General features: G+C 38.3%; 3 protein-coding genes across 4 annotated transcripts; 2 read left to right on the top strand and 1 right to left on the bottom strand.

The window, feature by feature from the left end:
- Positions 1–5776: 5776 nt before the first annotated feature.
- Positions 5777–9025, top strand: LOC133709116 (leucine-rich repeat receptor-like protein kinase TDR). Its single transcript, XM_062134741.1, has 2 exons — positions 5777–8440; positions 8540–9025. The coding sequence occupies exons 1-2, from the start codon at positions 5875–5877 to the stop codon at positions 8830–8832; spliced, it is 2859 nt and encodes a 952-aa protein (XP_061990725.1). The 5' UTR covers positions 5777–5874; the 3' UTR covers positions 8833–9025.
- Positions 9026–9088: 63 nt separating this feature from the next.
- LOC133726864 (uncharacterized) lies at positions 9089–9964 on the bottom strand. Its single transcript, XM_062154507.1, has one exon. It carries the CDS (start codon positions 9962–9964, stop codon positions 9089–9091), a length of 876 nt encoding a protein of 291 aa, XP_062010491.1.
- A 1910-nt stretch (positions 9965–11874) lies between these two features.
- LOC133709106 (dicer-like protein 4) lies at positions 11875–24698 on the top strand. 2 transcript variants are annotated; one of them, XM_062134720.1, is made up of 25 exons: positions 11875–12267; positions 12772–12949; positions 13633–13743; positions 14190–14330; positions 14430–14499; positions 14916–14980; positions 15962–16105; positions 16245–16373; positions 16732–16891; positions 17062–17158; positions 17463–17655; positions 18341–18501; positions 18597–18803; positions 18895–19160; positions 19252–19526; positions 19598–20028; positions 20210–20310; positions 20851–21056; positions 21175–21384; positions 22112–22576; positions 22671–22943; positions 23092–23418; positions 23584–23908; positions 23986–24100; positions 24332–24698. In XM_062134720.1, exons 1-25 carry the CDS (start codon positions 12140–12142, stop codon positions 24504–24506), a joined length of 4953 nt encoding a protein of 1650 aa, XP_061990704.1. In that variant the 5' UTR covers positions 11875–12139; the 3' UTR covers positions 24507–24698. The 2 variants fall into 2 exon arrangements, with proteins under 2 accessions (XP_061990704.1, XP_061990713.1); XM_062134729.1 differs by lacking the exons at positions 11875–12267; positions 12772–12949; positions 13633–13743; positions 14190–14330; positions 14916–14980 and having other exon boundaries at positions 14442–14499.
- The last annotated feature ends 454 nt before the right edge of the window (positions 24699–25152 follow it).

Genomic DNA, 25152 nt, shown 5'->3' with positions numbered 1-25152 from the left:
CTCACCACATCACTGTTAACCTCAAGTCACTAGAAAAGTCACTGACTACGTTACTATTAACCTCAAGTCACTGGCCATGTCACAATCATGAACATGTCATTGTCGATGACTTGAGATAAACGATAACTTGGCCAGTAACATAGCCTGTGACATGGTCAGCAACTTTGTCAGGAATTGACATGTACTGACCATGTCACTAACCAAGTAACTGTCAGTAGCCAAGTCACTGTTAATCACATGTCACTAACTAAGTAACTGACCATGTCACTGTCAGTAGCCAAGTCACAAGTTAATCACATGTCACTAACTAAGTAACTGACCATGTCACTAACCAAGTAACTGTCAGTAGCCAAGTCATTGTTAATCACATGTCACTAACTAAGTAACTGACCATGTCACTAACCAAGTAACTGTCAGTAGCCAAGTCACTGTTAATCACATGTCACTAACTAAGTAACTGACCATGTCACTAACCAAGTAACTGTCAGTAGCCAAGTCACAAGTTAATCACATGTCACTAACTAAGTAACTGACCATGTCACTAACCAAGTAACTGTCAGTAGCCAAGTCACTGTTAATCACATGTCACTAACTAAGTAACTGACCATGTCACTAACCAAGTAACTGTCAGTAGCCAAGTCACTGTTAATCACTGTTTAATTTAATGTCAACTGCTCAGACCACAGATTTTATGAACTACTCGCAGTTCAAATCATGAAATAGGAAGGTTTTCTTTGCTTATATGTGAGAACATAATGTTTGCAGTATTACAACCAACACTCATCAATTATATCATACAGATTGCACAAAAAACTATATCATACAAATTGGTCCAAAAGAGCTCATTAATAATCATCATATATATGTTTAGGGATCACTGTAAATCTACATATTCAAGTTTGTAGGCAAAACCATATTAGCTCAAAGCAATTCAGATGTTGCAGGAGATGTGTATTTATGAATTGCCGCAGTGATCCTCTCCTCGTCTCTAGTTGGGAATGCTTCCAAGAGAACACCATCTTTATAGAAATGGAAGAGGGGGACCGTCTGGAGAACAGAACCTTGAAAAATTAACATTGCATCAAAACCCTATCCTTCTTATCATGATTCATAACCATGGAGAAAACATAACGAAATGAGAAAGAAAAACTAAAAAGAGAAAAAGGTCTTGAGTATTTTCGGAACTCTGATGACCACCACCCAATTGACAGAAATTTGTCTACAACAATTCTTAGAATCAAACCCAATATGCTTCAACCGCACCAATACAGTGCTTGAAAAACACACCCAGTAGATAACTCCAAATGTTTCATCGAAGATTAGCCACAGAGCAAACAACCATTAACTAAACTATATATATGATAAACCCTGCAGACTAAAGATTAAGTGCTTCCGTCTATAATCAAACTAGCTAAACCCCAGTTTAATTTATCTTAATTTCATTGGAATATGACAATTCTGATTCAAGACAACTACAAAACCCACAACTCCTAAAATTCTGCTAGCATTCCATATACGAATAGTCTGGTCATCACTGGCACTCATCAACTACAAAACCCACAACTCCTAAAATTTTCTGCTACTTCTACATAAACTTAACAAAAGAAACTGCATAGCTATAACAAGTACAACAAAAACTCACGAGCAAGCAGCACTAGATTGTTTCAATTATTCATGAACTTTAAAACTAAGACCATAATTCTTACTAAGTTAGATTATTATACCAAATATCAGCAATCACAAAAAGCAAGACATATCAAGTTACCCAAAAACTTATCAAAGAAGAAGATAACAAATCGATTTACCTCGAGAGGCTTCAATCTCGGTCTCAAAATCAGTAAGGGAGAAATACGAATACACATATGGATAATCAAGACAGAATGAGATTAGTGAGAATGCAGAAAATCTTTTGAAAAGAAAAGGTACATAAAAACAAAACTAATAAAGAATAGCCTATATATTGATAATCTAATTTCAACGAAATTGGGCATGCAAGGAACTACCACTAAATCCAATGTTTCATTAATCCTATAACCATTGAACAAGCACCAACAAGATAATGGGTGCCAGGAAGACCACTCCCCAAATCTCTGTTCTTTTTTGTTCAAGTTTTGCATCATTATCGTTGGCCTCAAAATCAATTTTAACAAATCAATGGCATCTAAGGATTCTATACACTAAAATACAATCTAAAGCTTCATCATTATACATATTACTCACTAACAGTAAAACCTATGTACAATGCAAAAGTCAACAAGATAGCAAATTCTAATCATACCCAGTGATATTGAATATAGCAATGCGAAGCAGGTTCCACGTCCAACATTCACATCAAACACTATAGTATTCAGACTCCAAATTCACAAAACTATTGCCAATTGCTTCATCTCAGCCATACAAAACTAAACACCTACCAATCAATCATGATAATCTAGGGTTTCTTCAACCAAAATTCAATTGAATTGGCAATCGTTCAACTACGAACAACAATTAAGATTTCTATGACCACGATATGAGCGAGATCGTTACTTACTAGAAGAAGCGAGTCCTCTAACCGGCACGGGTCTGCTTCTGAACCGGCATGATCTTCATGATTCTCTCAGGGCCAGCAGCGACACCTACCGCCGTGACCACGGTCCCCTCCACGTCAACGGCCTCAGAATCCGCGGTAGAAGCCTCCATGCTCAACAATAACGCCTCCTCCTCTTTCAGTCATGAAGTCGAGGAAGACGCCGGCTTGGATCGAACAGACGACGTCGTTTACCCAGCGGAGTGGAGTTGTTGCCTCTCGAAACTTCCAGCTTCACCATTGTTCGCCGTCGCCGCTGCCGTTGTCGTCGATGAAGGTCTCAAGGACGAAGAAGCCATCGATTTGAGAGAGAAATTTTGGTAAGGGTCGAGAGATTCGAATAAGGGTTAGACGAGCTTGGGTAACAGGAGGTGGGGAGAGAGAGAGAGAAAAGAAATGCCAGTGGCAGTTTTTGTAATTATTGTTATTTTTAGTGTTAGATTGGTAAAGGGTGACCTTAATTATCATGGAGACATTTGTGTTATCTGGATTATCATAAGACACTTCATAATGACCTCTTTTATCATTTGCCCTTAAAAAAACTTAATGGGGTAATGGAGAAAAAAATCCCTAGAAATAGGGTAAATGGACAAAACCCCTTCTTATTAAATCTTTGTTAAAATAAAAATAAAAGGGGTTTTGTCCATTTACCCTATTTCTAGGGATTTTTTTCTCCCTTACCCCATTAAGTTTTTTTAATTCCCTCTTACCCAATACACTCTAAGGGAGTCTTCCCTAATACCCCATTAAGATTTTTTTTTTGTTTTTAATTTTTTTTTAATACCATTTTACCCCTCACCCCTTTGTTACTTAGAGAGAGAGAGAGAAAATGGAAGAGAGAGAAACTATAGGAGACTTCGCCGGAGTCCGTCATTGGGTTAGTGAGAATAAAAATCTGTTGCTGGGGTAAGTGAGATAACTTTGGCTCATTTTGGGGCTTTTAGTCAAGGACCCTAATAAGAAAATCTAAAAGGGTGCCTTAATTTCGCGATAGTCACTTTACTAACTCTACCCACTCCCACTTATGCATACTTTATGCATGATCAATGTCTTCTCTTGCAGATTGTTAATCACTTTTGCTCATCAGCTTCTTCTGCAAAACTAATAATATTTTTGACCAGATGTTCCTCCAATTTAAAATCTTTGGCCCTCACATAGTCCAATTTTTCCCCAATTAACTTGCACTCAGTGAACAGAAAATATGTGATAATTCAAGTAATATATATTTTTTTTTAGTTATTGTACTTACTACATGATTAGGTGAATGAGGTATCAAATCAAACATAAGCTCCTACTCTTTTGACTCTTATATAATGGGAATCCAATTCACTAGAATTCTATTTTTAAAAAGATGTGCTCCTCATCAAAGGGGATAATCCCAATTTACACCATCAGATCCTTGTTGCAGTGTCCTTCTCAAACCATGTTGTGGGGAAGCTTCTTGGGATTGTTTTTCTTATTCACCATCTTTGCCTTATTCTGTACTCAAGACGAATTTAGAGCATACTTTGAAGGAAGTATGAAATATCATGAACATTTACTCCTTTCCGGCCAACAAAACTATAATATTTTTTTTTATAGTTTTGAAACGATAATGAAGGTAATTTAATGGTTGAACAATTTTTTATATATTTTGGTAAATCATAAATAACTCTGATAATATGTTGATTTGAAAATTTTCGTTGAATCCTCATTTTAAATTATTCGTTAAAGAGTCTCCCTTACGTTACATGAAGTTTCATAGAACTGGAAAGTACAAGGTTACACCACATATTTGCATTAAGGATGTCACGAGAGTTCATTCCAAGTAATTGAAGTGCAGAAGTACTGAACGGGTTCCTCAGGGACTTGAATTGTCACGGGGGATCCATGAAGCATATATATATACCAGGTCCCTCTCGTGGATCATGATTGTAAACCCAACACTTGAACTAGTTTGGCACTGTTTCCTTTGAATCAACAGAGTGACTTGCAGGAGATAGATAGATAGATAGATAGATAGCGAAAATTCTACAGTGCTCCGGAGCCGCCGGCCCTAGCCGATGAATCACTGATCCACTGTTAAGGTCAAGAAAAAGGATAGCCTCTATGTTCTTGAGGGACACAAAAGGCTAAAGGCTCATTGAACATCAAGAAAAAAGGCAACCTCTTTTTTCAGCAACGTACCTTGTCGTTTTACTCTTTTACCTCCCTTCTTGCACTAGCTCCTGTCAATTCAAAAGCTCAATGAAATCCTCAATCAGATTTATTCTTGTCCACGGATATTGCATGCCCACGTACATCACCAAAAAGCTAATGCCTCGATAGTTGTTCTTCCTGAGCATAGGAGTTGATCGCCATTATTGCAACTTGCAAGCAAATAGTAGAAGGGAGATCTTCGATCGTCATGGCCGGCCATGAACGTTGAAGCCCCTTTTACACTACTGTAAACCTTTGCCCTATAGTAATACCAAAACCTTTTATTGGCACCATAATCATGAAATTAATATTCCCTAAACCCTACACATTTTGTCATTAATTTTCCCTGTACTCGCATTACTAACAATCATTACTAACATTAACTTACAGTAATAACGGTCATATAATAGTTTAACGGATCTAAAATATCTACTCTCAGATCTCTTTTCAGCTTCAATTTAGAGTTAAACTCAGTTTAATTATATCTCAAAGTATTGTATCAGGACTGTGTTTATTTAAAATTACAGTGATCAATAGTTAATCCGCATTATCGTGCATTGCAAGATTAGGACATGGACCCAACAAATGATACTAGCTAGTTGTGGTAATAACCAAATAATTATCTCTCTTTTTGATTTCTTAATACATCTCAAGGACTAAAGGGCCAGTTGCTTGAGTTGAAACTCACAACCGAAAGAGAGTCTACAGAATAAACCTTTAACCATTTCTATATCAAAAAACAAAGGATACTGATGAATGATGATTTCCGCAAGTGTCCCACAGTGCCCAAATACCAATTCCAATTTCCAGTCTACTGCTTATTATTGGATTCTTTCTGCTAAAAGAGAAAAGAGATATGGCCCTTTTGATTTTACACCTTTATTCCCAATGGCCAACACCATCAAAATAAACAAACACCAAAAGGGTCCCATATCATATTCTCGATCACATCAAACTAATCTCTTAATCAGTATACACTGTACAGTCAATTCTCATTTTCTCTCTCTCTCTTTATGTTATAAGACTTCTTTCTCTAGTTCCCATGCATGGTTCCCTCACCTTATTATAATCTGACACATTTTTGATTTTTCTTCCTTTGGGGTCTGAAACTTTGTCCCTCTCCAGAAATGGAGATTTCCCACTCCTTCTTCTTCTACAATCTTCTTCTCTTGTTCATGTTCTCTGCAGCTGTTTCAGCAGCTGATCTTTACTCAGAGACCCTTCTGAGCTTAAAATCTGAGCTCACAGATGACTATGATAGCTTACAAGACTGGTCTGTGCCTCCTGGACAAAACCCATCTGCGAAAATCTATGCCTGTTCTTGGTCTGGTGTCAAATGCAACAGCAACAACTCCTCTGTTACCAGTCTAGACCTGTCAGTGAAGAGTCTTGCCGGTTCAATCTCCGGAGTCAACTTCAGTGTCTTTACTGATCTTCTTGACCTGAACCTGAGTTACAACTCATTTTCCGGCAAGCTCCCACTGGGAATGTTCACCCTGGCCAACTTAACAAGCTTGGACATTAGCCGGAACAACTTCTCCGGCCAGTTCCCAGCTGGAATCTCCGGTCTTGACAATCTGGTTGTGTTTGATGCATTCAGCAACAGCTTTTCTGGGTCACTGCCTGCTGAGGTGTCTCAACTTCGGAATCTCAAGGTCCTGAATCTAGCTGGGAGCTACTTCAAGGGTCCAATCCCACTAGAATATGGTAATTTTCAAAGCCTTGAGTTTATTCATCTTGCAGGGAATATGCTCAGTGGGAGCATACCACCTGAATTGGGCAAGCTCAAAACAGTGACTCATATGGAGATTGGCTACAATTCTTACCAGGGAGGCATCCCTTGGCAATTGGGCAACATGAGTCAGCTTCAGTATCTTGATATTGCTTATGCAAATCTCTCTGAGTCTATTCCAAGAGAGCTTGGGAATCTCACCAAGCTTGAGTCTCTCTTTCTCTTCAGAAACCAGCTTAGTGGATCAATACCAGTGGAGTTCAGTAAACTTCAATCTCTCACAAGCTTGGATCTTTCGGATAATCTAATTTCCGGGCCGATCCCGGATAGTCTTCTAGAGTTGAAGAACCTGAAGCTGTTGAGTCTTTTCTACAATGAGATGAGTGGTGCTGTTCCTGAAGGGATTGCTGAGCTTCCTTCACTGGAGACTCTTCTTATATGGAACAACTACTTCTCTGGGAATCTTCCACAGGATTTGGGGAGGAACTCCAACCTCATGTGGGTTGATGTGTCTACAAACAACTTCAATGGCAGCATTCCAGCAGATATCTGTGTGAAAGGTGTGCTCTTTAAGCTGATGCTGTTTTCGAATAATTTTAGTGGCAGTCTTGTACCATCTCTGTCCAATTGTTCTTCCCTTGTTCGTCTTCGGCTTGAAGATAACTCATTCTCAGGTGAGATCCCTTTGAAATTCAGCAACTTTCGTGATCTTTCATATATAGACTTGTCCGAGAATAAACTTACTGGTGGGATTCCAATAGATATAGACCAAGCTCCCAAGCTTGAGTACTTTAATGTGTCCAATAATCCAGAATTAGGGGGCACAATTCCTGCACAAACATGGTCTTTGCCAGTTCTTCAGAATTTCTCAGCTTCCTCGTGTAGTATCGTAGGCAATCTTCCGGCATTTGGAAGCTGTAAATCCATATCTGTTATTGAATTGAACATGAACAGTTTATCAGGGGGTGTTCCAGACAGTGTTTCTAGCTGCCGAGCTCTTGAGAGATTTGGTTTGGCCAACAATAACTTATCAGGTCATATACCTGAGGAGCTTGCAAGTCTTCCTGCTCTGCGTGTCCTAGACCTATCACATAATAGTTTGGATGGACCAATACCTTCAAAGTTTGGTTCTTCTTCAAGCTTATCACTTCTGAATGTGTCTTTCAATGATATTTCTGGGACAATTCCCTCTGGAAAGGTAGTGAAAACTATGGGAAGTAGCGCATTCGTTGGAAATCCAAAGCTATGTGGAGAACCTTTGAGATCATGTCCCGGTTCAGTGGCTATCTTCGGAAGCAGAGGCACCGGGAAGCTTATATGGGTCTTGCTACTGTGTGCAGGCATAGTTACGTTCCTTGCTCTGTCAGCTCTAGGAGTACTTTATTTTTATAAAGGCAGCAAAGGCCAATGGAAGATGGTCTCATTTGCTGGACTCCCTCAATTCACAGCAAGCGATGTATTGAAGAGCTTCAGTTCCATAGAATCCATGGATGATGCATTGTCCCCGACATCAGCATCAGTATGCAAAGCGGTTCTGCCAACAGGAATCACAGTTTCAGTGAAGAAGTTTGAATGCGATCCGAAGATAGTGAAAGTTATGTTGCCATTCATAACCCGAATTGGGAGTGCAAGGCATAAGAATCTAATCCGATTGCTCGGATTTTGCTACAACAAGCATCTGGTTTATCTCTTGTACGATTACTTGCCCAACGGAAGTTTATCAGAAAATATAAGAGTGAAAAGGGAATGGGCAGCTAAGTACAAAATTGTGGTGAGCATTGCAAGGGGATTGTGCTTCCTTCACCATGAATGTCATCCTGCAATTGGTCATGGAGACTTGAGATCAAGTAATATAATGTTTGACGAAAACATGGAACCGCATCTGACAGAATTCGGATTCAAGCATCTGCTGGAGTTGAACAAAACTTCAGGTACTGCAGAGACCTCCACCATGGATACAGGTATGCATAACAATATATAATCTTTCTAAAAGTGCTCATTTTCTCCTTTGTTTTGAACCAGAAGCAGTTGTTAAATGTTTGTTATAAATCTTTGGACAGGTGCTGCAAACAGTTCTGTAGAAGAGGAGCTATACAGAGACGTTTACAGCTTCGGGGAGATCATGCTCGAAATTTTATCCAACGGCAGGTTGACAAATTCAGGAGCAAGCTTACATAGCAAGTCGAGGGAAAGTGTTCTCAGAGAAATAATCAATGAGAATGAAGTTGGTTCTAACACTTCAGTGCAACAGGAGATAAAAAGGGTGCTCGAGGTAGCTACGCTCTGCACTAGGAGCCGACCATCTGATCGACCATCAATGGAGGATACATTAAAGCTTTTACAGGCTCGATAAGCCACAACCCGACTTCTGAAGCAGCAGGTTTATGATTTTTGATCCAGATTACCAATGATAACGTATACTTTATAGCTGATAAGAGTGGCAGTTTGTGTAGTTTCATAGCTTTGCTTTCCATATAAGAGCATTAGAAATGTTTGTGCTGTATAATAGTCCCCATATATATAATATAAGCTTGCGTACCCTCTAATTCATCTTCCATTAACAACATTACATTATTAAGTTTGCTTGGACTCCAAGCTACCCCAATTAACTAAGCTTTGAAAATCTCAGAACGCAAAGAATCAACAACACCTTGAAAACTGTCGAACTTAGAACTCACCAAATCTACTCCGACACCAAGGGTTCGGGCTCCGGAGGCAGTAACGGGCCCGTGGGCCGCAACGAGCAGTTTCGGGCACAATTTCTTGACACTCTCCCAGCCCAGCCCAAACTCCTTGAAGCTCTTCAGTAACCCCTCCACCTCCGCAGTGCTAGTAAACACAATCGCATCCAAAGCCCCGTTCTTGATTCTCTCCACCACTTGGGCCGCACACTCCGGACCGGCCCACCTCGTCTCGTACGCATTGACCCGAACCGGAGCCCAACCGCTTTCACCGAGCTCCCGGAGAAAATCCGGCACCACCGGAGGCTCCGTCAGCCCCAACACCACCGGTACCGGACACAGCACCCTCCTGCCGCCGCCGTCGCCGAGCGCGTGAACCAACGCGCTCGGCGTGGCGGTCGGAGGTACCAGAATTCTGACACGGCGACGATCTCGACTGAGCTTGCGGACGAAGCCGTCGTCGATGAGCTCGGCGTCCTTGCCGAGCGCGGCGACGGTGAAGACGGCGCCGTTTGGGGAGAGGAGAGGATGAGCGACGTCGTCTGCGGCGGCGAAGAAGGCGGCGATGGCGGTGCGGGAAGGGAAGGCGACGGCGGAGAAGAGGTTTAGGGAAGGAGGCGAGAGGTGGGGTTTGAGGGCGGAGACGGTGGAGGGGGTGTGGTGGACGGTGAGTGTGGGAGAGGAGAGGGGAGTGAAGTTGTTGAGGGTGAGGACGTGGCGGAGGCGGGCGGCGTAGATTGGCGGAGTGGTGAATGCGACGGTGGGGGTGGGGGTGGTGGTGACGGCGGTGTTTGGTGTGGCCATTTTAGCTACGTCATGGGTAACTTTGGTCACTTGGAAGTTGGAATTGATAGTTCTATCAGAGAACATGCGTAAGAGTGACACGTATAAATCTATAAATGATTTTTTTTTTCCCAATCTCTCATATTTTTGGCATCTCCCTCTTTTTTTTTTTTTTTTTTTTGGTTACAACGAGGCCCAAAGGGCAGCAAAAAGAAACACTAGCTAACTTTTAGATCTTCTGCTCCTCATTACGCCACAAATATCATCCATAAAAGCAGTTGAAGCTTGAGGGGGGGGGGGAGGGGGGCGTATTGAAAATAATATCATCCATGGAGGCATCTCCCTCTCTTTTGATAAAAGAAGTTGGCGATTGATTCTCTCTTTTGATAAAGAAAATTATTCATCGATTCTTTATCTACTTTTGGTTTTAAAGGGAGGACTGCCGTAAATAATTTGATATTAATTTTCATTTCAAAATAGATAAAAATTCACAAAAATAAGCACCCAGGAGCCAGAATATGAAATCACAAAAAGTGTCGATCTCCATTAACATAATATCATCCATGGAGGCATCTCCCTCTCTTTTGATAAAAGAAGTTGGCGATTGATTCTCTCTTTTGATAAAGAAAATTATTCATCGATTCTTTATCTACTTTTGGTTTTAAAGGGAGGACTGCCGTAAATAATTTGATATTAATTTTCATTTCAAAATAGATAAAAATTCACAAAAATAAGCACCCAGGAGCCAGAATATGAAATCACAAAAAGTGTCGATCTTCATTAACCAGCTGGTTGGAAGATACATGTGGATAATCCTTTACTGCATGCTATTTATTAAACCTAGTGGGGTTGAGCTCCTCTACTAGGCGATGATCATATGTGATGCTCACCCCTACTTTCCCTCCAGGAACTAGGCAGGAGCCAACTGAGGATTAGGCTTAGGCACTTGGGTGTTGGCATCGTCAAGTGAATAGCTTCTTTTGGACTAAGAAAACAAAATGACTGTTTATTCAGAAATGAAATAATATAACGATGTACAATGTATTAGAGAATAGAGATGAGTTTCTGTATGGTTCCCATAGCGGAAATTATGGAATCACCGAGAGTTATCTGTACGTCCAATCCCGAAAGGTCAGCGGGAGATCGAGGTTGCCAGTCCTAAAACCCTTCGATGCCTGGATCAGACATGTAAAGTAAAATTGACAGAGTAACGATAGACAAGGGAATAATGACTTACCTTGAATAGGAGTAAATGCATGATTATCTGCTAAGTCTTGGAAGTTGCTCCTCATTTATTTTTGATGTGGGAAGGTGAGCTCCTTCCACATATGGGAAGGCAAGGTCTGCACCTATATTGAGCCGACCCCTGTAGAGCTGGCCCTAGAGCGTCTCCTAATGGGTTTCGCCTTGCTCCCGCCTGATCTTATGGCTGAGCACTTCTGATTGGTACGTGGCTTGTATAAATAGATATAAACGAACTCCTTACCAAATCTAGTTTCATTAAATGTATCCTATTAGGTAATTCGACAACCATTTTCGATCTCACAAGGTGTGTAATTTACACAAGGATAAGATTCGAATAACTAAAATTTGAGTTCACATTTCAGGCAAATCATCACTCCAAACAAGATCAAAAAAGTCATTTACGTCTCTTTTCAAGAAAACCGATCGTATCAATAATCGGTTCAACTGAAACAACGACAGAACAATAAATAAAACTTTCAAAAAACGACGAGTTGGACCATTAAATTCTATAATAAAAAGTCATTTCTTACTTTTTTTTTTGCCTTAGCACTTAACTTCTCTCTCCCATAGATGGTATCAATATTTTTGTATAAATAATCACAAAATATTTTTCTTCTTTTGTACGTTACACAATAAATGGTCTACAGTATACATGAGATCCAAAGCTCTCTCTCATTTCACACGCTGCATAGAACCTTTCACTGATAAGTGATAATAATCCCAAAGCTTTTTTGAAAAAGCCAGGAAACCCGCGAGAGGAAGAAGAAGACCACAAGAGTCTTTGAGCAAGTCCAACAGTCAAAACCCCAAATAGCACAAAAGAAAATAGAGTCGTGGACCCACTCTAAAAATTCTTTGCTTGAGAGTCATCAGAGCTCACAGTGACCCAAACAGAGAGAGAGAGAGAGAGAGAAACAGAGAGTAGGAAGCACAGTCGCAACGCGGAGGAGTATGGACGACGCGCCGCCCGATGCGGGTCGTCCACCGCCGAAGAACGGTGGGGAAGAGGAGGGTCGGGCTGTGGAGTCGGGTGATGGAGCTCCGAGGCCGGAGAAGGATCCCAGGAAGGTTGCCCGGAGGTAAGTTTTGTGTTGTTTGTTTACTGCATTGTGGTTTTTGGGTTTACAATTTTTATGTAAAGGTTGGTTCTTTTTTGTGTGGCTGTTAGCTGTTATGTGATAATGTGGAGAATATGAAGTAAAGGTGGAGTCTTTTTGTTTGTTTGGTGTCAGAAATGGTAGGTTTTGAGGTTCATTTGGAAGTCTGAGTAATGGAAATGAGTAAAGGTGGAGTCTTTATGTTTATTTGGTGTCAAAATAAGTAGATTTTGATGTTCATTTGGAATTTTGAGTAAATGAAGTAAAGGTGGAGTCTTTATGTTTGTTTAGTGTAAAACATGGTAGGTTTTGAGGTTCATTAGGAATTTTGATTACTGAACATGAAGTAAAGGTGGAGTCTTTGTGTTTAACTAGTGTCAAAAGTGGTAGGTTTTGAGGTTCATTTGGAGTTTTGATTGCTGAAAATGAAGTAAAGGTGTAGTCTATTTGTTTTGTTTATTGGTTTTTTATGTGTTGGTTTTGAAGGTATCAATTGGAGCTGTGTCAGAAAGCTGTGGAGGAGAACATAATCGTCTATTTGGAAACTGGTTGTGGAAAGACCCACATAGCAGTGTTGCTCATGTATGAGCTGCGCGTGTTGATAATGAAACCTCATAAGAGCATATGTGTGTTTCTTGCGCCTACGGTGGCGCTTGTTCAACAGGTGATATGCTTTTCTCTGATTTGGAACTTGGCAAGTATATTTCAATTTCGGGTGATCTTTAAGTTTGAGGTACAAGTTAGTTTCTAGCTTTGCAAGTTCCACAACAATGTAGCCCTTAGCCTTGACTCTTGTGGGAAATGGAGTAACTGAATCAGTCAGGTTTCTGTGTTTAGTTGTGCACTTTCTCAAACCCAGAGACTGGTCTCTGAATTTGAGTTCCTACTAGGGTTTAGTCCCTACTATGCGTGTAGACAAGTTAGAAATCACAGGTGTTCAGTCTTTGTGTAAATGAGATTAATTCACTAAGAAGCCTTAGTGTCTGCATTATCTCTCACCAAGAAGAAGCAAACAGAAAGGTAGATGATTCCATCTTCTCACTTGAAGAAGCTACGGTAACAATCACACTATTTAGAAGTTGTATTAGTTCAAAGCTGTAATGGCTCTGTTGTGTGTTTTGACAAAGACATCAACAGATTAGTAAAAGTTCTTGACATTATAATCTCGAGAAACATGCATCACAATTGACTGATCATCATTATCCATAGTCCTGACCGTAAAGAATGATTTGATTTTTGTTATACACGCACGCAATACGCACACACACAAAACTACTTGCTGTATGAAAATATGTATTTGATTTTGGTCATGACATAGATTTTATTTGGATTTCTTTGATTCGGTAGCAAGCAAGAGTTATAGAAGATTCCCTTGATCTCAAGGTTGGGACCTATTGTGGAAGCTCTAAGCATTTGAAAACTCACCAAGACTGGGAAAAAGAGATGGAACAATATGAGGTAATTAGGTTAATTGATTGATCTGTAAATTTATAATTTGCCAGTTTTTTCTCTATTACGAAATTCATCACCTCTTACTAGACTTGAAGTTATAGAAACATATATTAAAAATCCACACGCACTCACACATGCTAGTAGATTAACATAAAGAAGGCTAAAGTGAAGGAGACACCATCCCATCAAGCTCTCCAAGTGAATTTTCCTTTTAAATAATTTGGATATCTTCAAATTCTGTGTTGTTTTTGCCCCAACTTATTTTTAGAAAATCAGTGAACAAATGTAGACTTCTAGCTTTTTGAAAACAAATTATATTCTTTTCCACCAACTCTGATACAGCTTTCTAAATGTTTTGTTTCTTTACAAAAAAGGAAAAGAAGGAAGGATACAGTCCTCTCAATGCTTCATCATTTTGAATTACATTTGCATGTTTTGCTGATGTTATGCAGGTTTTTGTCATGACGCCTCAAATACTGTTACGTAACTTATACCACCGTATTATTAAGATGGAGTTGATTGCATTGCTGATTTTTGATGAGTGTCATCACGCTCAAATGAAAAGCAACCATCCTTATGCAGAAATTATGAAAGTAAAGAGCTCTTAAACACTTGCACTTCTTGTATATGCTTCTTTTGTTAGAGTTAGTGTTTTTTGTTGACATAAGTTAACTTGAATATTTTGTCTGTAGTTTTACAAGAGTGATGCCACTAAACTTCCTCGTATATTTGGCATGACTGCATCTCCAGTTGTAGGTAAAGGTAATGTTTCTTCACAATTATGAACTTTCACCTCTTATTCATCAGTTCTCTGATCATATTAATCTACAATTCATGTTGTATATATCATTAGTGCAGAGTATTTGACAAATGCTTATGAGGTTGCTATAATTATTCTAGAAATATTACAAATCATAGATGTCCTAAAGTTCTGGACTGAAACATGTTTCTAAAGGTTGTTTTGAATCCCTTCTATCATTAAAGGAAATTGAGATTTTTTATATATTTTTGTTCTTTTTAGTGGCATATTTCTTCAATCACTGCCATGCTGGTTGATGGTTATCCTTTATACTGTTTGTCTAACTGTTTGTTTCCTAGTCATTATTGTGCATGTTAGAATGCTAATGACTGTTACTCTTTCATTTCCTAATTTGTACATGTATGCTTTACTATTTCAGGCACTTCTAGTCAATCGAATTTATCAAAGAGTATCAATAGTCTTGAAAATTTACTTGATGCTAAGGTGGGTTGTGGAGATTTAACTTTGAGATATATATGGGTTATGAAATTCTTATTCCTGTTCTTTAATATTTACTTTATTTTCCTTAAGGTAAGTGGTGTTGTTAACATTGTGACTTGTGAATAGCCCACCTGGTTTACAAAGACCTGTTAAACATATGGAACTATCCTTGTTTGATATACTTGCAATGTCTTCCATATGATCCTTGCCATCCAAAGTCTTTCCTCCTGCTTTGGGCTTTATTATTCTCTTTATACTTTGTAGTGCTGTTGCTCAACAATAATTTTGTTTTAATCTGACCAAGCCTTTCTGAGTTCAAAGTTAAAGCCTAGCCTTAGTTTGTTAATATGAAAGAATCTCCGTGGAGCATATTGCTAGATTGGATGTCTCTTTACCAAGTATATGTTCCTTTCATCACACACCCTGTTGAACTTGAACACACACGATTAGGAACCACAGAGTTTGTATGTTGGCCAAGGCTAAATTTTCCATGTCCATCCTCTTTGTTTCTTTTCAATGTGTTTTGCTTTTAAATTGATAAATGGCAGACTAAATAGATTATACAAGACACATAATTTTGAAATTAACAATACAAAACCATAGAACAAAACCTCATAATTTCAGAGAAAACAAAAATTTAAAATCAGAACCAAAGCTCTGAATCATGTAAGGGGATCATCATATCTTGAAATGTTTCAGATAATAAACAATGTGTCAGCAATGTATAAGTTGATAATGAATCCTGCCGACATTGTTTTTCTGTTAAACTCCTCAGTTCCAAATTCAATTTAGTTCAATACGGAGTGGAGAACAGTAAATGAGAGATTGACTTTTCTAGAAAAGCCATTCCCTAGGAGTGGCTTGTTTTGAACCCAATTTTCTTTGGGGAAGCTTTCTACAGTGGCTGGACATGCACTCATGCTGCTGTACTATCCAAGTGCTTGTAATTTCCATATTTAATTATAATTTTGCTCTCCTTTGTAGGTTTATACGGTTGAAGACAAGACAGAATTGCATTGTTCTGTTGTTTCTCCTGTTATCAATGTCCATCGTTATGGTCCTGTTATTAGTGGCACATCCAGCCCCTGCATGACTCTTTCTAGTAAACTTGACCAGCTGAAACGCCAGGTATGTTGTTTTGACATGTATTGTGGTTCTAGACAGGCTCTCACTTGTTATTTGTTAGGACCCAAAAAAAGAAAGACAGGCTAATTTCTTGTTATCAAGTCTTTTATTCTTATTGTGGCTCTTGCTATATCATTGACAGTGTATAGCAGAACTTAGTAAGAAGACAAGTGACTACCAAAGTCTAAGGAGTACAAAGAAAACGTTAAACAGAGTGCATGACAGTATAATATTTTGCTTGGAAAGTCTTGGCCTCTGGGGTGCGTTACAAGTAAGAAAATTTAACTCTAATCTTTTTAATGGTTTCTCTAATTATTAGTGATCTCTTTATTGTCATTAATTGAATGAGTTTTATTCACAGAAAAAAGATTGCTTAATTATCTATCTTTGATATTCTCTAAAATTCCTTTTATGCTACTCTCTCTCTCTCTCTCTAAATGCTTAAAAAGTATATTAATGAGTTATAGAGCCTAGACCCTGAGTTGTGTCTAGGGTTGTTTAATTACTTAATGGTCCAAAATAGAAAAAGGGAGGCTTCCTTTATTGAATGTTTAGCTCTAATTGCTCCATTTTTTTTTAATTTCAAAAATTAACCTTTGTTTTCCTTTGCTTTTCTTCTCTCTTCCAAGGCTAGACATATTCTTTCGAGTGGCGATAACTTTGAACGAAATGCATTAATAGAGGAAGGCAATAATGATATAGAGGCAGAAGGAAATAATAGTGATGACTCTGTATGTGCGGAATATCTGGCTCAGGCAGCTGACATCATTCGTACTGACTGTGGGAAAGGTATTCTAGTATGTTTCCATATAAATGATAGTGTGGATTTTACTCTCATTGAAAAATTAATCAGTACTTTATATTTTCAGCATTATACTAATATTATTATTAATATTTGGTTTGATTATTGACATAATTTATGGTCCTATTAATGATGGGAGTTTATTTTATGTTTATAGATGCTGTTGCATCTGGTCTATCTTGTGTAGAGATCTTAAAGGAGCCATTCTTCTCAAGTAAGGTTTTACGTCTTATTGGAATTCTTTCATCCTTCAGGTTGGTATTTACGGGTTCTTCTCTATGTATTCTGACCATCATTTTATTCTATACATCATATGAAAGCTAAGGAACTATAAAACACATATTAGAAGGCTGTAGTTGATACCACAGTTGTGAAAATCACAAAAAGCAATGATCACTGCTCATATGACCAAATTTGACTTATTTGTCATTATTTTGTTTTCACTTAAAACATTTACTCTTACTATTGTACATCTGGCCTTCTGTTGCCTGAGATTACTGAATTATGTGTAGCAGTTATGCTCAAAAGGATTTGTTTTATGTTTTTGTTTTGTTTCAGGTTGCAGCAGGATATGAAATGCATAATTTTTGTCAATAGGATTATTACTGCGAGATCCTTGTCCTACATACTACAAAACCTTAAGAATCTAGCATCTTGGAAGTGCGATTTTCTTGTAGGAGTCCACTCGAAACTGAAGAGTATGTCAAGGAAGACGATGCAGATCATTCTTGATAAGTTTCGGTCTGGAGAGGTAATGACTAACCCTTTCCATCTATCTTCTGTCAATTACCAGCTTGATATCCAATAATCTCGGCCAAAAAGGGTAAGGATTTGCTAAGAACTGTGTTAAAATCATTTAAGTTCATCTTCATTAAGAAGCGGATTTTGGCTATACTACATGGAGAATAGGAGATTTTGGTAACCACCCATGTTGGATGCAAGAAACTTATACTGTATAAGTTAAATAAGATGAAACTCTTCCTAGGAGAAGCAAAGTTTTGAATAGGTAGTAGAATGTGGGTGCTCCCTTTGCCTGTTGACCCCTATTATACAAGTGCAAGGATGAACCATTATCACAAGTGAGATAAGCTGCAGTTGTGTAAAGCCTGATGTATTGATGGCTAGTGTCAGGGCTTGGATTCATTGTATGGGCGTTGACCTCAGATCGGATGATAACTAAAGTGTCCATGTATTCATCCTTTTTCATTTTGCATTAAGGTGTAGTTGAGTTGAGTGAAGTTATGACATCTGTTTCTGCTGCCAAATTTGGTTTTTGCTATGTGCAAAGCACCTTGGAGGACATAGACTTCCAGTATAAAATAGTATTGCACCTCACTAACACATGGTTTTCTCTACGTAATTGGTATAAATGGCATTTGCCATCCTTTGTGGACCGAGGCTGGATACCAATTCCTTTAGTTTTATTGCTTTGGCAGTTGAATCTATTGGTTGCAACTAAAGTTGGTGAAGAGGGACTAGATATTCAGACTTGCTGCCTTGTGATACGATTTGATCTTCCAGAAACTGTTGCTAGCTTTATACAGTCACGAGGTCGTGCACGGATGCCTCAGTCTGAATATATATTTTTGGTAAACAGGTGCTCTTCTGAAATCTATTGGTTTTATTTGATCTCATTTGCTAGATTCCTATTCTTTCTCCAAGTCAGAGTAACCATTTTTGTTTATGCTGCAGTGGTAGTCAGAAAGAGTTGGATTTAATAGAAAACTTCAGGAAAGATGAAGAGCGAATGAACATGGAAGTTGCTTTCAGAACATCCAGTGAGACTTTTCTTAGTCCTGAGGAACGAACATATAAAGTTGCTTCTACTGGAGCTTCCGTCACTTCTGGATATAGCATCTCATTGTTACACCAGTATTGTTCGAAGCTTCCACATGATGAGTATGCCCCTGTTTTGAATTCCTTTTTTTTTTCCCCGGTATCCATTTCCTTTTAAGGCTATGTTGAGTTAAGATGTATCTTTTTACTGCAGGTATTATGTCCCCACTCCAGAATTCTATTTTCTTGGTGATTTGGAGGGAACTATTTGCCAGATAATTTTACCTTCCAATGCTCCAATGCATCAAATTGTCAGTACACCACAATCTTCGATGGAAGATGCCAAAAAAGATGCATGTCTAAAAGCCATCGAAGAATTGCATAAATTGGGTGCCTTAAGTGACTTTCTCTTGCCACAGCAAGACAATGCAAATGTGGAGGAGTCCATGCTAGACTCTTCTGATTATGACAGCAATGAAGGTTGGAAAATGTTGACTCACTATAAAGACTTTCATATCCCTTGTTCTTATTCTTATATTCGTAAGAATTCATTTGACTCCTTTTGTCCCAGATGAAGACTTACGAGAGGAACTACATGAAATGCTGGTTCCTGCTGTCCTAAAAGAGTCATGGAATAAGTTGGAGGATCTTGTCATCCTCAGCGCTTACTATTTTCAATTTGATCCTGAACCTAATGACAGAATCTATAGAAGTTTTGGTCTATTTGTCAAAGCACCTCTTCCAGCAGAGGCCGAAACAATGGAACTTGATCTTCATCTCGCTCATGGTAGATCTGTGATGACAAAGTTGGTGCCATCAGGATTTGCAGAATTTGTCAAAGATGAGGTAGACAGTTGTTTCAAAATACTATTAACTGTGATTGAGCCTCTCTCAGTGTACTGCAACTCTGTTTGCAGATCTTGCTGGCTCAAAACTTTCAAGAAATGTTCCTCAAGCTCATTCTGGACCGATCAGAATTTGTTTCTGAATTTGTTCCCCTGGGAAACTATTATTTTAGCAGATCGAGCACATCAACCTTCTACCTATTGCTTCCAGTAACTTTGGGTGAAAATGATAAGATAAGCATAGATTGGAGGATTATCAAAAAATGTTTATCATCTCCAATATTCAGGGGTCCAGGAGATGCTATGGACAGTAAAATTATATCTTCGGGTATTCGACTTGCATCTGGTTATAGAAGCATAAGTGAAGTTGAGGATAGTTTAGTTTATGTCCCATATAAGAAGACATTTTACTTCATCACTAATGTTGCTCGAGAAAGAAATGCCTACAGCCAATATAAAGAAAAGTCAGATGCTTTAACCTATGTGGATCATCTAAGTAAAAAGTAGGCAACTTATTCCTTGCTCCTGAATTACTATTCATCCATCAATGTCTTTATATTATCTACTTTTTCTTTTAACATGTACTGGCAATATATGGTAGAACACGTGTCAATCTCTACTGCAGAATAATTTTTATAATGTTCTTATTCATCATGGAATTTTTTTCTTAAATGTTGTGAGCAGGTTTGACATTTCTCTTAAATACCCTGAGCAACATCTTCTGTGTGCAAAACCAGTTTTCAATTTGCACAACTTGCTACACAATCGTAGGCAAGAAGATTCAGGTAATTTCTAATGTTGGACCGTATTAAAATTGCGGGTCCTACATTGCTTCTTTTATTTTTCAGACTGCACATAACTTACATCAATACATGCATACATAATCTGCTTATAAATAATGCTCAATGATTGAGTAAAACTGTGATTCTGAAATCTACGAATACTTTTGCTTCCCTGTTTTTATTTTCCAAAAAGAAAACAAATGAAGCAAAGACTTTTGGTGATCTATAACAAAACAAAATTTACAATAGGAAAAAAATTCTTCAAGTCCCATATGTTTTTTAGGTTATTGTGAAGTAAAATGGTCTTTGTGTTTAATTGCTAGCATAGAACTTAATCTATGTTTGATCCAGTAGGCAGAAGTAATTTTGTTTCAGGCCCAGCTTGTATACCTACTTTTATTCTTTTCCCTTTTCCTTATGACAATCTCACTTATGATGAAGAGCCTTTTGTTTGATTTTGAACTCATCTGAATTTTTCATGCATCCGTGTGTTGTTGCCTCCCAAGTCATTAATATGTAAAATTTCCATGTCATATAAAACAGACGCACAGCAACTAGATGAGTATTATATATATGTGCCTCCTGAGCTTTGCGAGCTGAAGGTAATTGGCTTTTCAAAAGATATTGGGAGTTCGGTATCTCTGTTGCCATCAATCATGCACCGTCTGGAAAACTTGCTTGTCGCCATCGAACTGAAGCATGTATTATGCACTTCATTCCCCGAAGGAGCTGAGGTTACTTCGCAGAGAGTAAGATCATTCTCCATGATATTGTGTTGATTATTATTCGCTCTGATAAATTTTTTATTAATCTAATTTTTCCATTGCACTACCAACTCTTCATGATGACTTTGAATCTTCATTTAAGGTTCTAGAAGCCCTCACAACTGAAAAGTGCCAGGAGCGGATTTCCCTTGAAAGGCTTGAAATACTAGGAGATGCTTTCCTCAAATTTGCAGTTGGAAGGCACTTTTTCCTTTTGCATGCTTCACTAGATGAAGGTGAACTAACAAGGAAACGTTCAAATGTGGTAAACAATTCCAATTTATTGAAGCTTGCTACTAGAAGCAACTTACAGGTATAAATTCATATTGTTTCATTTATCCTTTTGAAGTTGATTTTTATTTTCTTAATTTTCATTTACATATGGTTTGTTCAATATCTTTTTGCCTCTACCTCTACTTGAAATTATGTAATTTTTATGCTACTTAAAAATTCCAGATCTTTGAATGTCTCTGAATGGGTTACAAACTTATTACCGAAAAATATAATTCATCCAGTTATGCTAATTCTCATGTTTAATAAGGGTTCCTTTCCAACATAGATAGGTCACAAATATCAAATATGCTACTTCCAGGTGCTAATTCTCATGTTTATCAAGGGTTCCTTTCCAACATAGATAACGGGTGCCAAACATGCTACCTCCAGTGCTGTTAGTTCTCGTGTTATTAAGGGTTCCTTTCCAACATATATAATTGGTGAAAAACATGCTACCTCCAATGAACTGAACCCAAAAAAAAAAAAAAAAAAACGTGAGATAAATTTTTGGGACTTATGGAATTAATGGTCATCTACAAACATGTATTTTGACATGGAATTGTTTCATCTTCACTTCAGGCACCTCCCAATTTGTTTAGTTAGCGGAAAATTTTGTCAAGTTTGTTTCCTGTAACCTATGCTACATCTTCTACTGTGTCATTAGAAGCATTCACTGAGAAAATAAGCATTTAGACATATTTTCTGTTTTTTTTTTTAATTTATTTTTTATTTTATCAATGAAATGGAATTTTGATGTCTTTTTTCAGGTATACATACGGGATCAGCCATTTGAACCCTCTCAGTTCTTCGCTTTAGGCCGCCCTTGCAAAAATATTTGTGACCAGGAGACAATAGGATCTCTTGATTCTCAAGATTTAAGCAGTGCAGTAAAACAGTCACATTCTCGTCACGTCAGATGTAGTAAGGGTCACCATTGGTTACATAAGAAAACAATTGCTGATGTTGTTGAAGCCCTTGTTGGAGCATTCATAGTTGACAGCGGTTTTAAAGCGGCAACTGCATTTCTCAGATGGATTGGCATAAAAGTAAACTTTGAAGCATCAGAAGTTACAAAAGTATGCATAGCAAGCAGCAGATACGTTTCACTTGCTGCTTGCATAGACATTGCGGCCCTTGAAAATTCATTAGGGTATCAGTTTCTCCACAGAGGTTTGCTGTTACAGGCATTTGTACATCCTTCTTACAACAAACATGGAGGAGGTTGCTATCAGGTATGCTTTTTAAATTTGTTCTTGTTTCATGGAGTTGGAAGAAAAATACATTCCTTCCCCACTTCAATTGCGTTTCCTTGATGCTTTTAATCAGAGATTGGAGTTTCTTGGAGATGCTGTCTTGGATTACTTGATCACCTCATACCTGTATTCAGTGTATCCAAAGTTAAAGCCTGGCCATTTGACAGATTTGAGATCAATTGCTGTGAATAATAAAGCCTTTGCTACTGTTGCAGTAGCTCGATCCTTCCACAAGTTTCTACTCTCTGACACCAGTACCCTTTCTGAGGCTATAAAGACTTATGTGAACTTCATTGAGACATCTGCATCAGATAGTAGTCTGGTTGATGGGCCGAAATGCCCCAAGGTATTCATCTACCCTTCTACCTTCATATTGTTGCTTAGAGTGCTAGAGGTTCTACCTTCCTATGAAAAAATTACAAATAGGTATTATCACTATTATGTATTAGTAATGCTTCTTCATCTGTGTGTTATGATTATAATTATTGTTTCAGGCTCTGGGCGACTTGGTAGAGTCTTGTCTTGGTGCAATTCTTCTTGATACAGGGTTTGACTTGAACCTTGTTTGGAAGATAATGCTATCCTTTCTGGAGCCTGTCATGAGCTTTTCCAACATTCAGCTTAGTCCTGTTAGGGAACTACGGGAACTTTGCCAAGCTCATGCATGGGTTCTTAAGTTTTTATCATCAAAGAAGGGTAAATCATTTTCAGTTGAGGCAACAGTGAATGGGAATAATGTTTCTGCAACTGCTTCCTCAACTGCCTTGAACAAAAAGGAGGCTATTAGAATTTCTGCTCAGTTAATTTTCGAAACGTTGAAGGTAAATCTTTATGCTATTAGAATTTCTATTGACTTATGATGCCAGCATAAGACAACTTTTTTATTTTATTTTATTTACTTTCTCTTGGTGTTGGTAGTAGGAAAATTATTTTACATAGAATCTTTGTAGTTAACCTCTGTGGGTCTCATTTTTTCGGAATTGCAGGCTCAAGGCAATATACCAAAGTCTAAGTTGTCTTTGGAGGAAGTCTTGAAGTCAAGCTCCAAGTTGGAACCCAAACTTATCGGATATGATGAAACACCAATAGATGTTACAGCTCTTGATATTATTGGATTTGATAAGTTAAATGTACAAGAGGCTTCTAGCAGCAGTTCCAACTCAGATGTGCAGTCTATGAGTGAAGTTAGCAGTGGTAACTCCTCCTGCATAAAACGTTTACAACAACCCCCAGCTTCACTTGGAGAAGTCAAAATGGACGGCACTAATGCCTGTAACAGTCGTAGCTCTGATGCTATCACACAAACCGGAGGTACTGTTGATGCTTCTTGTACTTCCAAGATATCAAGTAGCATTTTCCACATTTGCTTACTCTAAAAAAATCTACAGGTGTGCCACACAAATTAACAGCAAAATCTCGTTTGCATGAAACCTGTGTTGCTAACTACTGGGAACCCCCTGAATTTGAATGTTGCAAAGAGGAAGGACCAGGCCACATAAAATCGTAAGTCCATAGTATAATCGATAATAATATAAGCTGTTTATTTAAAGACATTATCTATAAGGAATCAAAGTCTCATCTGAAAACTAAAATAGAAGGTTATCAGACTCTGTATCTTGCTTTTCTCTGCTTATGTGAAGACTCGATGTCTTAAGTCAGTCTTCATGAAAGCAAAAGACGTTGCAGGAACATCCTGTACTGATTTCTTATATGCTCACTTTGAATCCTTTGCAGGTTCACTTTCAAGGTTACAGTGAAGATAGATGATGTTTCGGATACACTTTTGGAGGCCTTTGGAGAACCTCGTACGAGCAAGAAAGCAGCAGCAGAGCATGCAGCGGAAGGGGCACTTTGGTACTTGGAAAAGAAAGGTTACATAAAGGAGAGTGATCAAACAGAGGAACCTTAACCAGAGAAGATTTCTACATACATAAAGATTTCTACAGAGACCAGTCACCCTTTTCACGTATCTATATAGGCTAGTTATGGGTGATTAATAAGTATTATCACTATCAGACACTCATCTAGGTTAAAGCAAAGAATCTCATCTTGTAAGATCTCAGCAGAACCAATATATAAGATGATGATCTCTTGATTAAGAGTTTTTACTTGTTTTGAAATGACCAACTTGACCGGTAAAACCTCCATGCAACTGGTGTTTACGTCCGGGGCCATGGGGGTTTTCATCTCAATTAGTACCGGTAACCATCTTCCTGATAAATTATACATCGTTATCATCTCTTGCATGTTTTCGTAGTACGAAATTTCTACTATACACAACTTGTATGACATACACATAAGATCTGACGGTGTGTAAGACAGCAGTAGATGACAGAGAAATGTTACATGACTTACACACCATCAAAGTCTGTTTGTATGTCATTCATGACATAGTAGAACTTTTCTTCTTAATATCACAAACAGGGTCCAAACTGAAGCCCATCGAACACTTTGAGGCCTATCATTTGAAAACCTGGGAAATAGGCCCAAACAGTTGACCAAAAAAAAAAAAGCCCAAACCCGGTTGAAAAAGACTACTTTGCCCAATCTGTGTT

The sequence above is a fragment of the Rosa rugosa genome, chromosome 1 (genome assembly GCF_958449725.1).
Source record: "Rosa rugosa chromosome 1, drRosRugo1.1, whole genome shotgun sequence".
NCBI lineage: Eukaryota > Viridiplantae > Streptophyta > Magnoliopsida > Rosales > Rosaceae > Rosa > Rosa rugosa.
The sequence above is the reverse complement of the archived record's forward strand: the minus strand, read 5'-3'. Positions and strand labels throughout refer to the sequence as shown.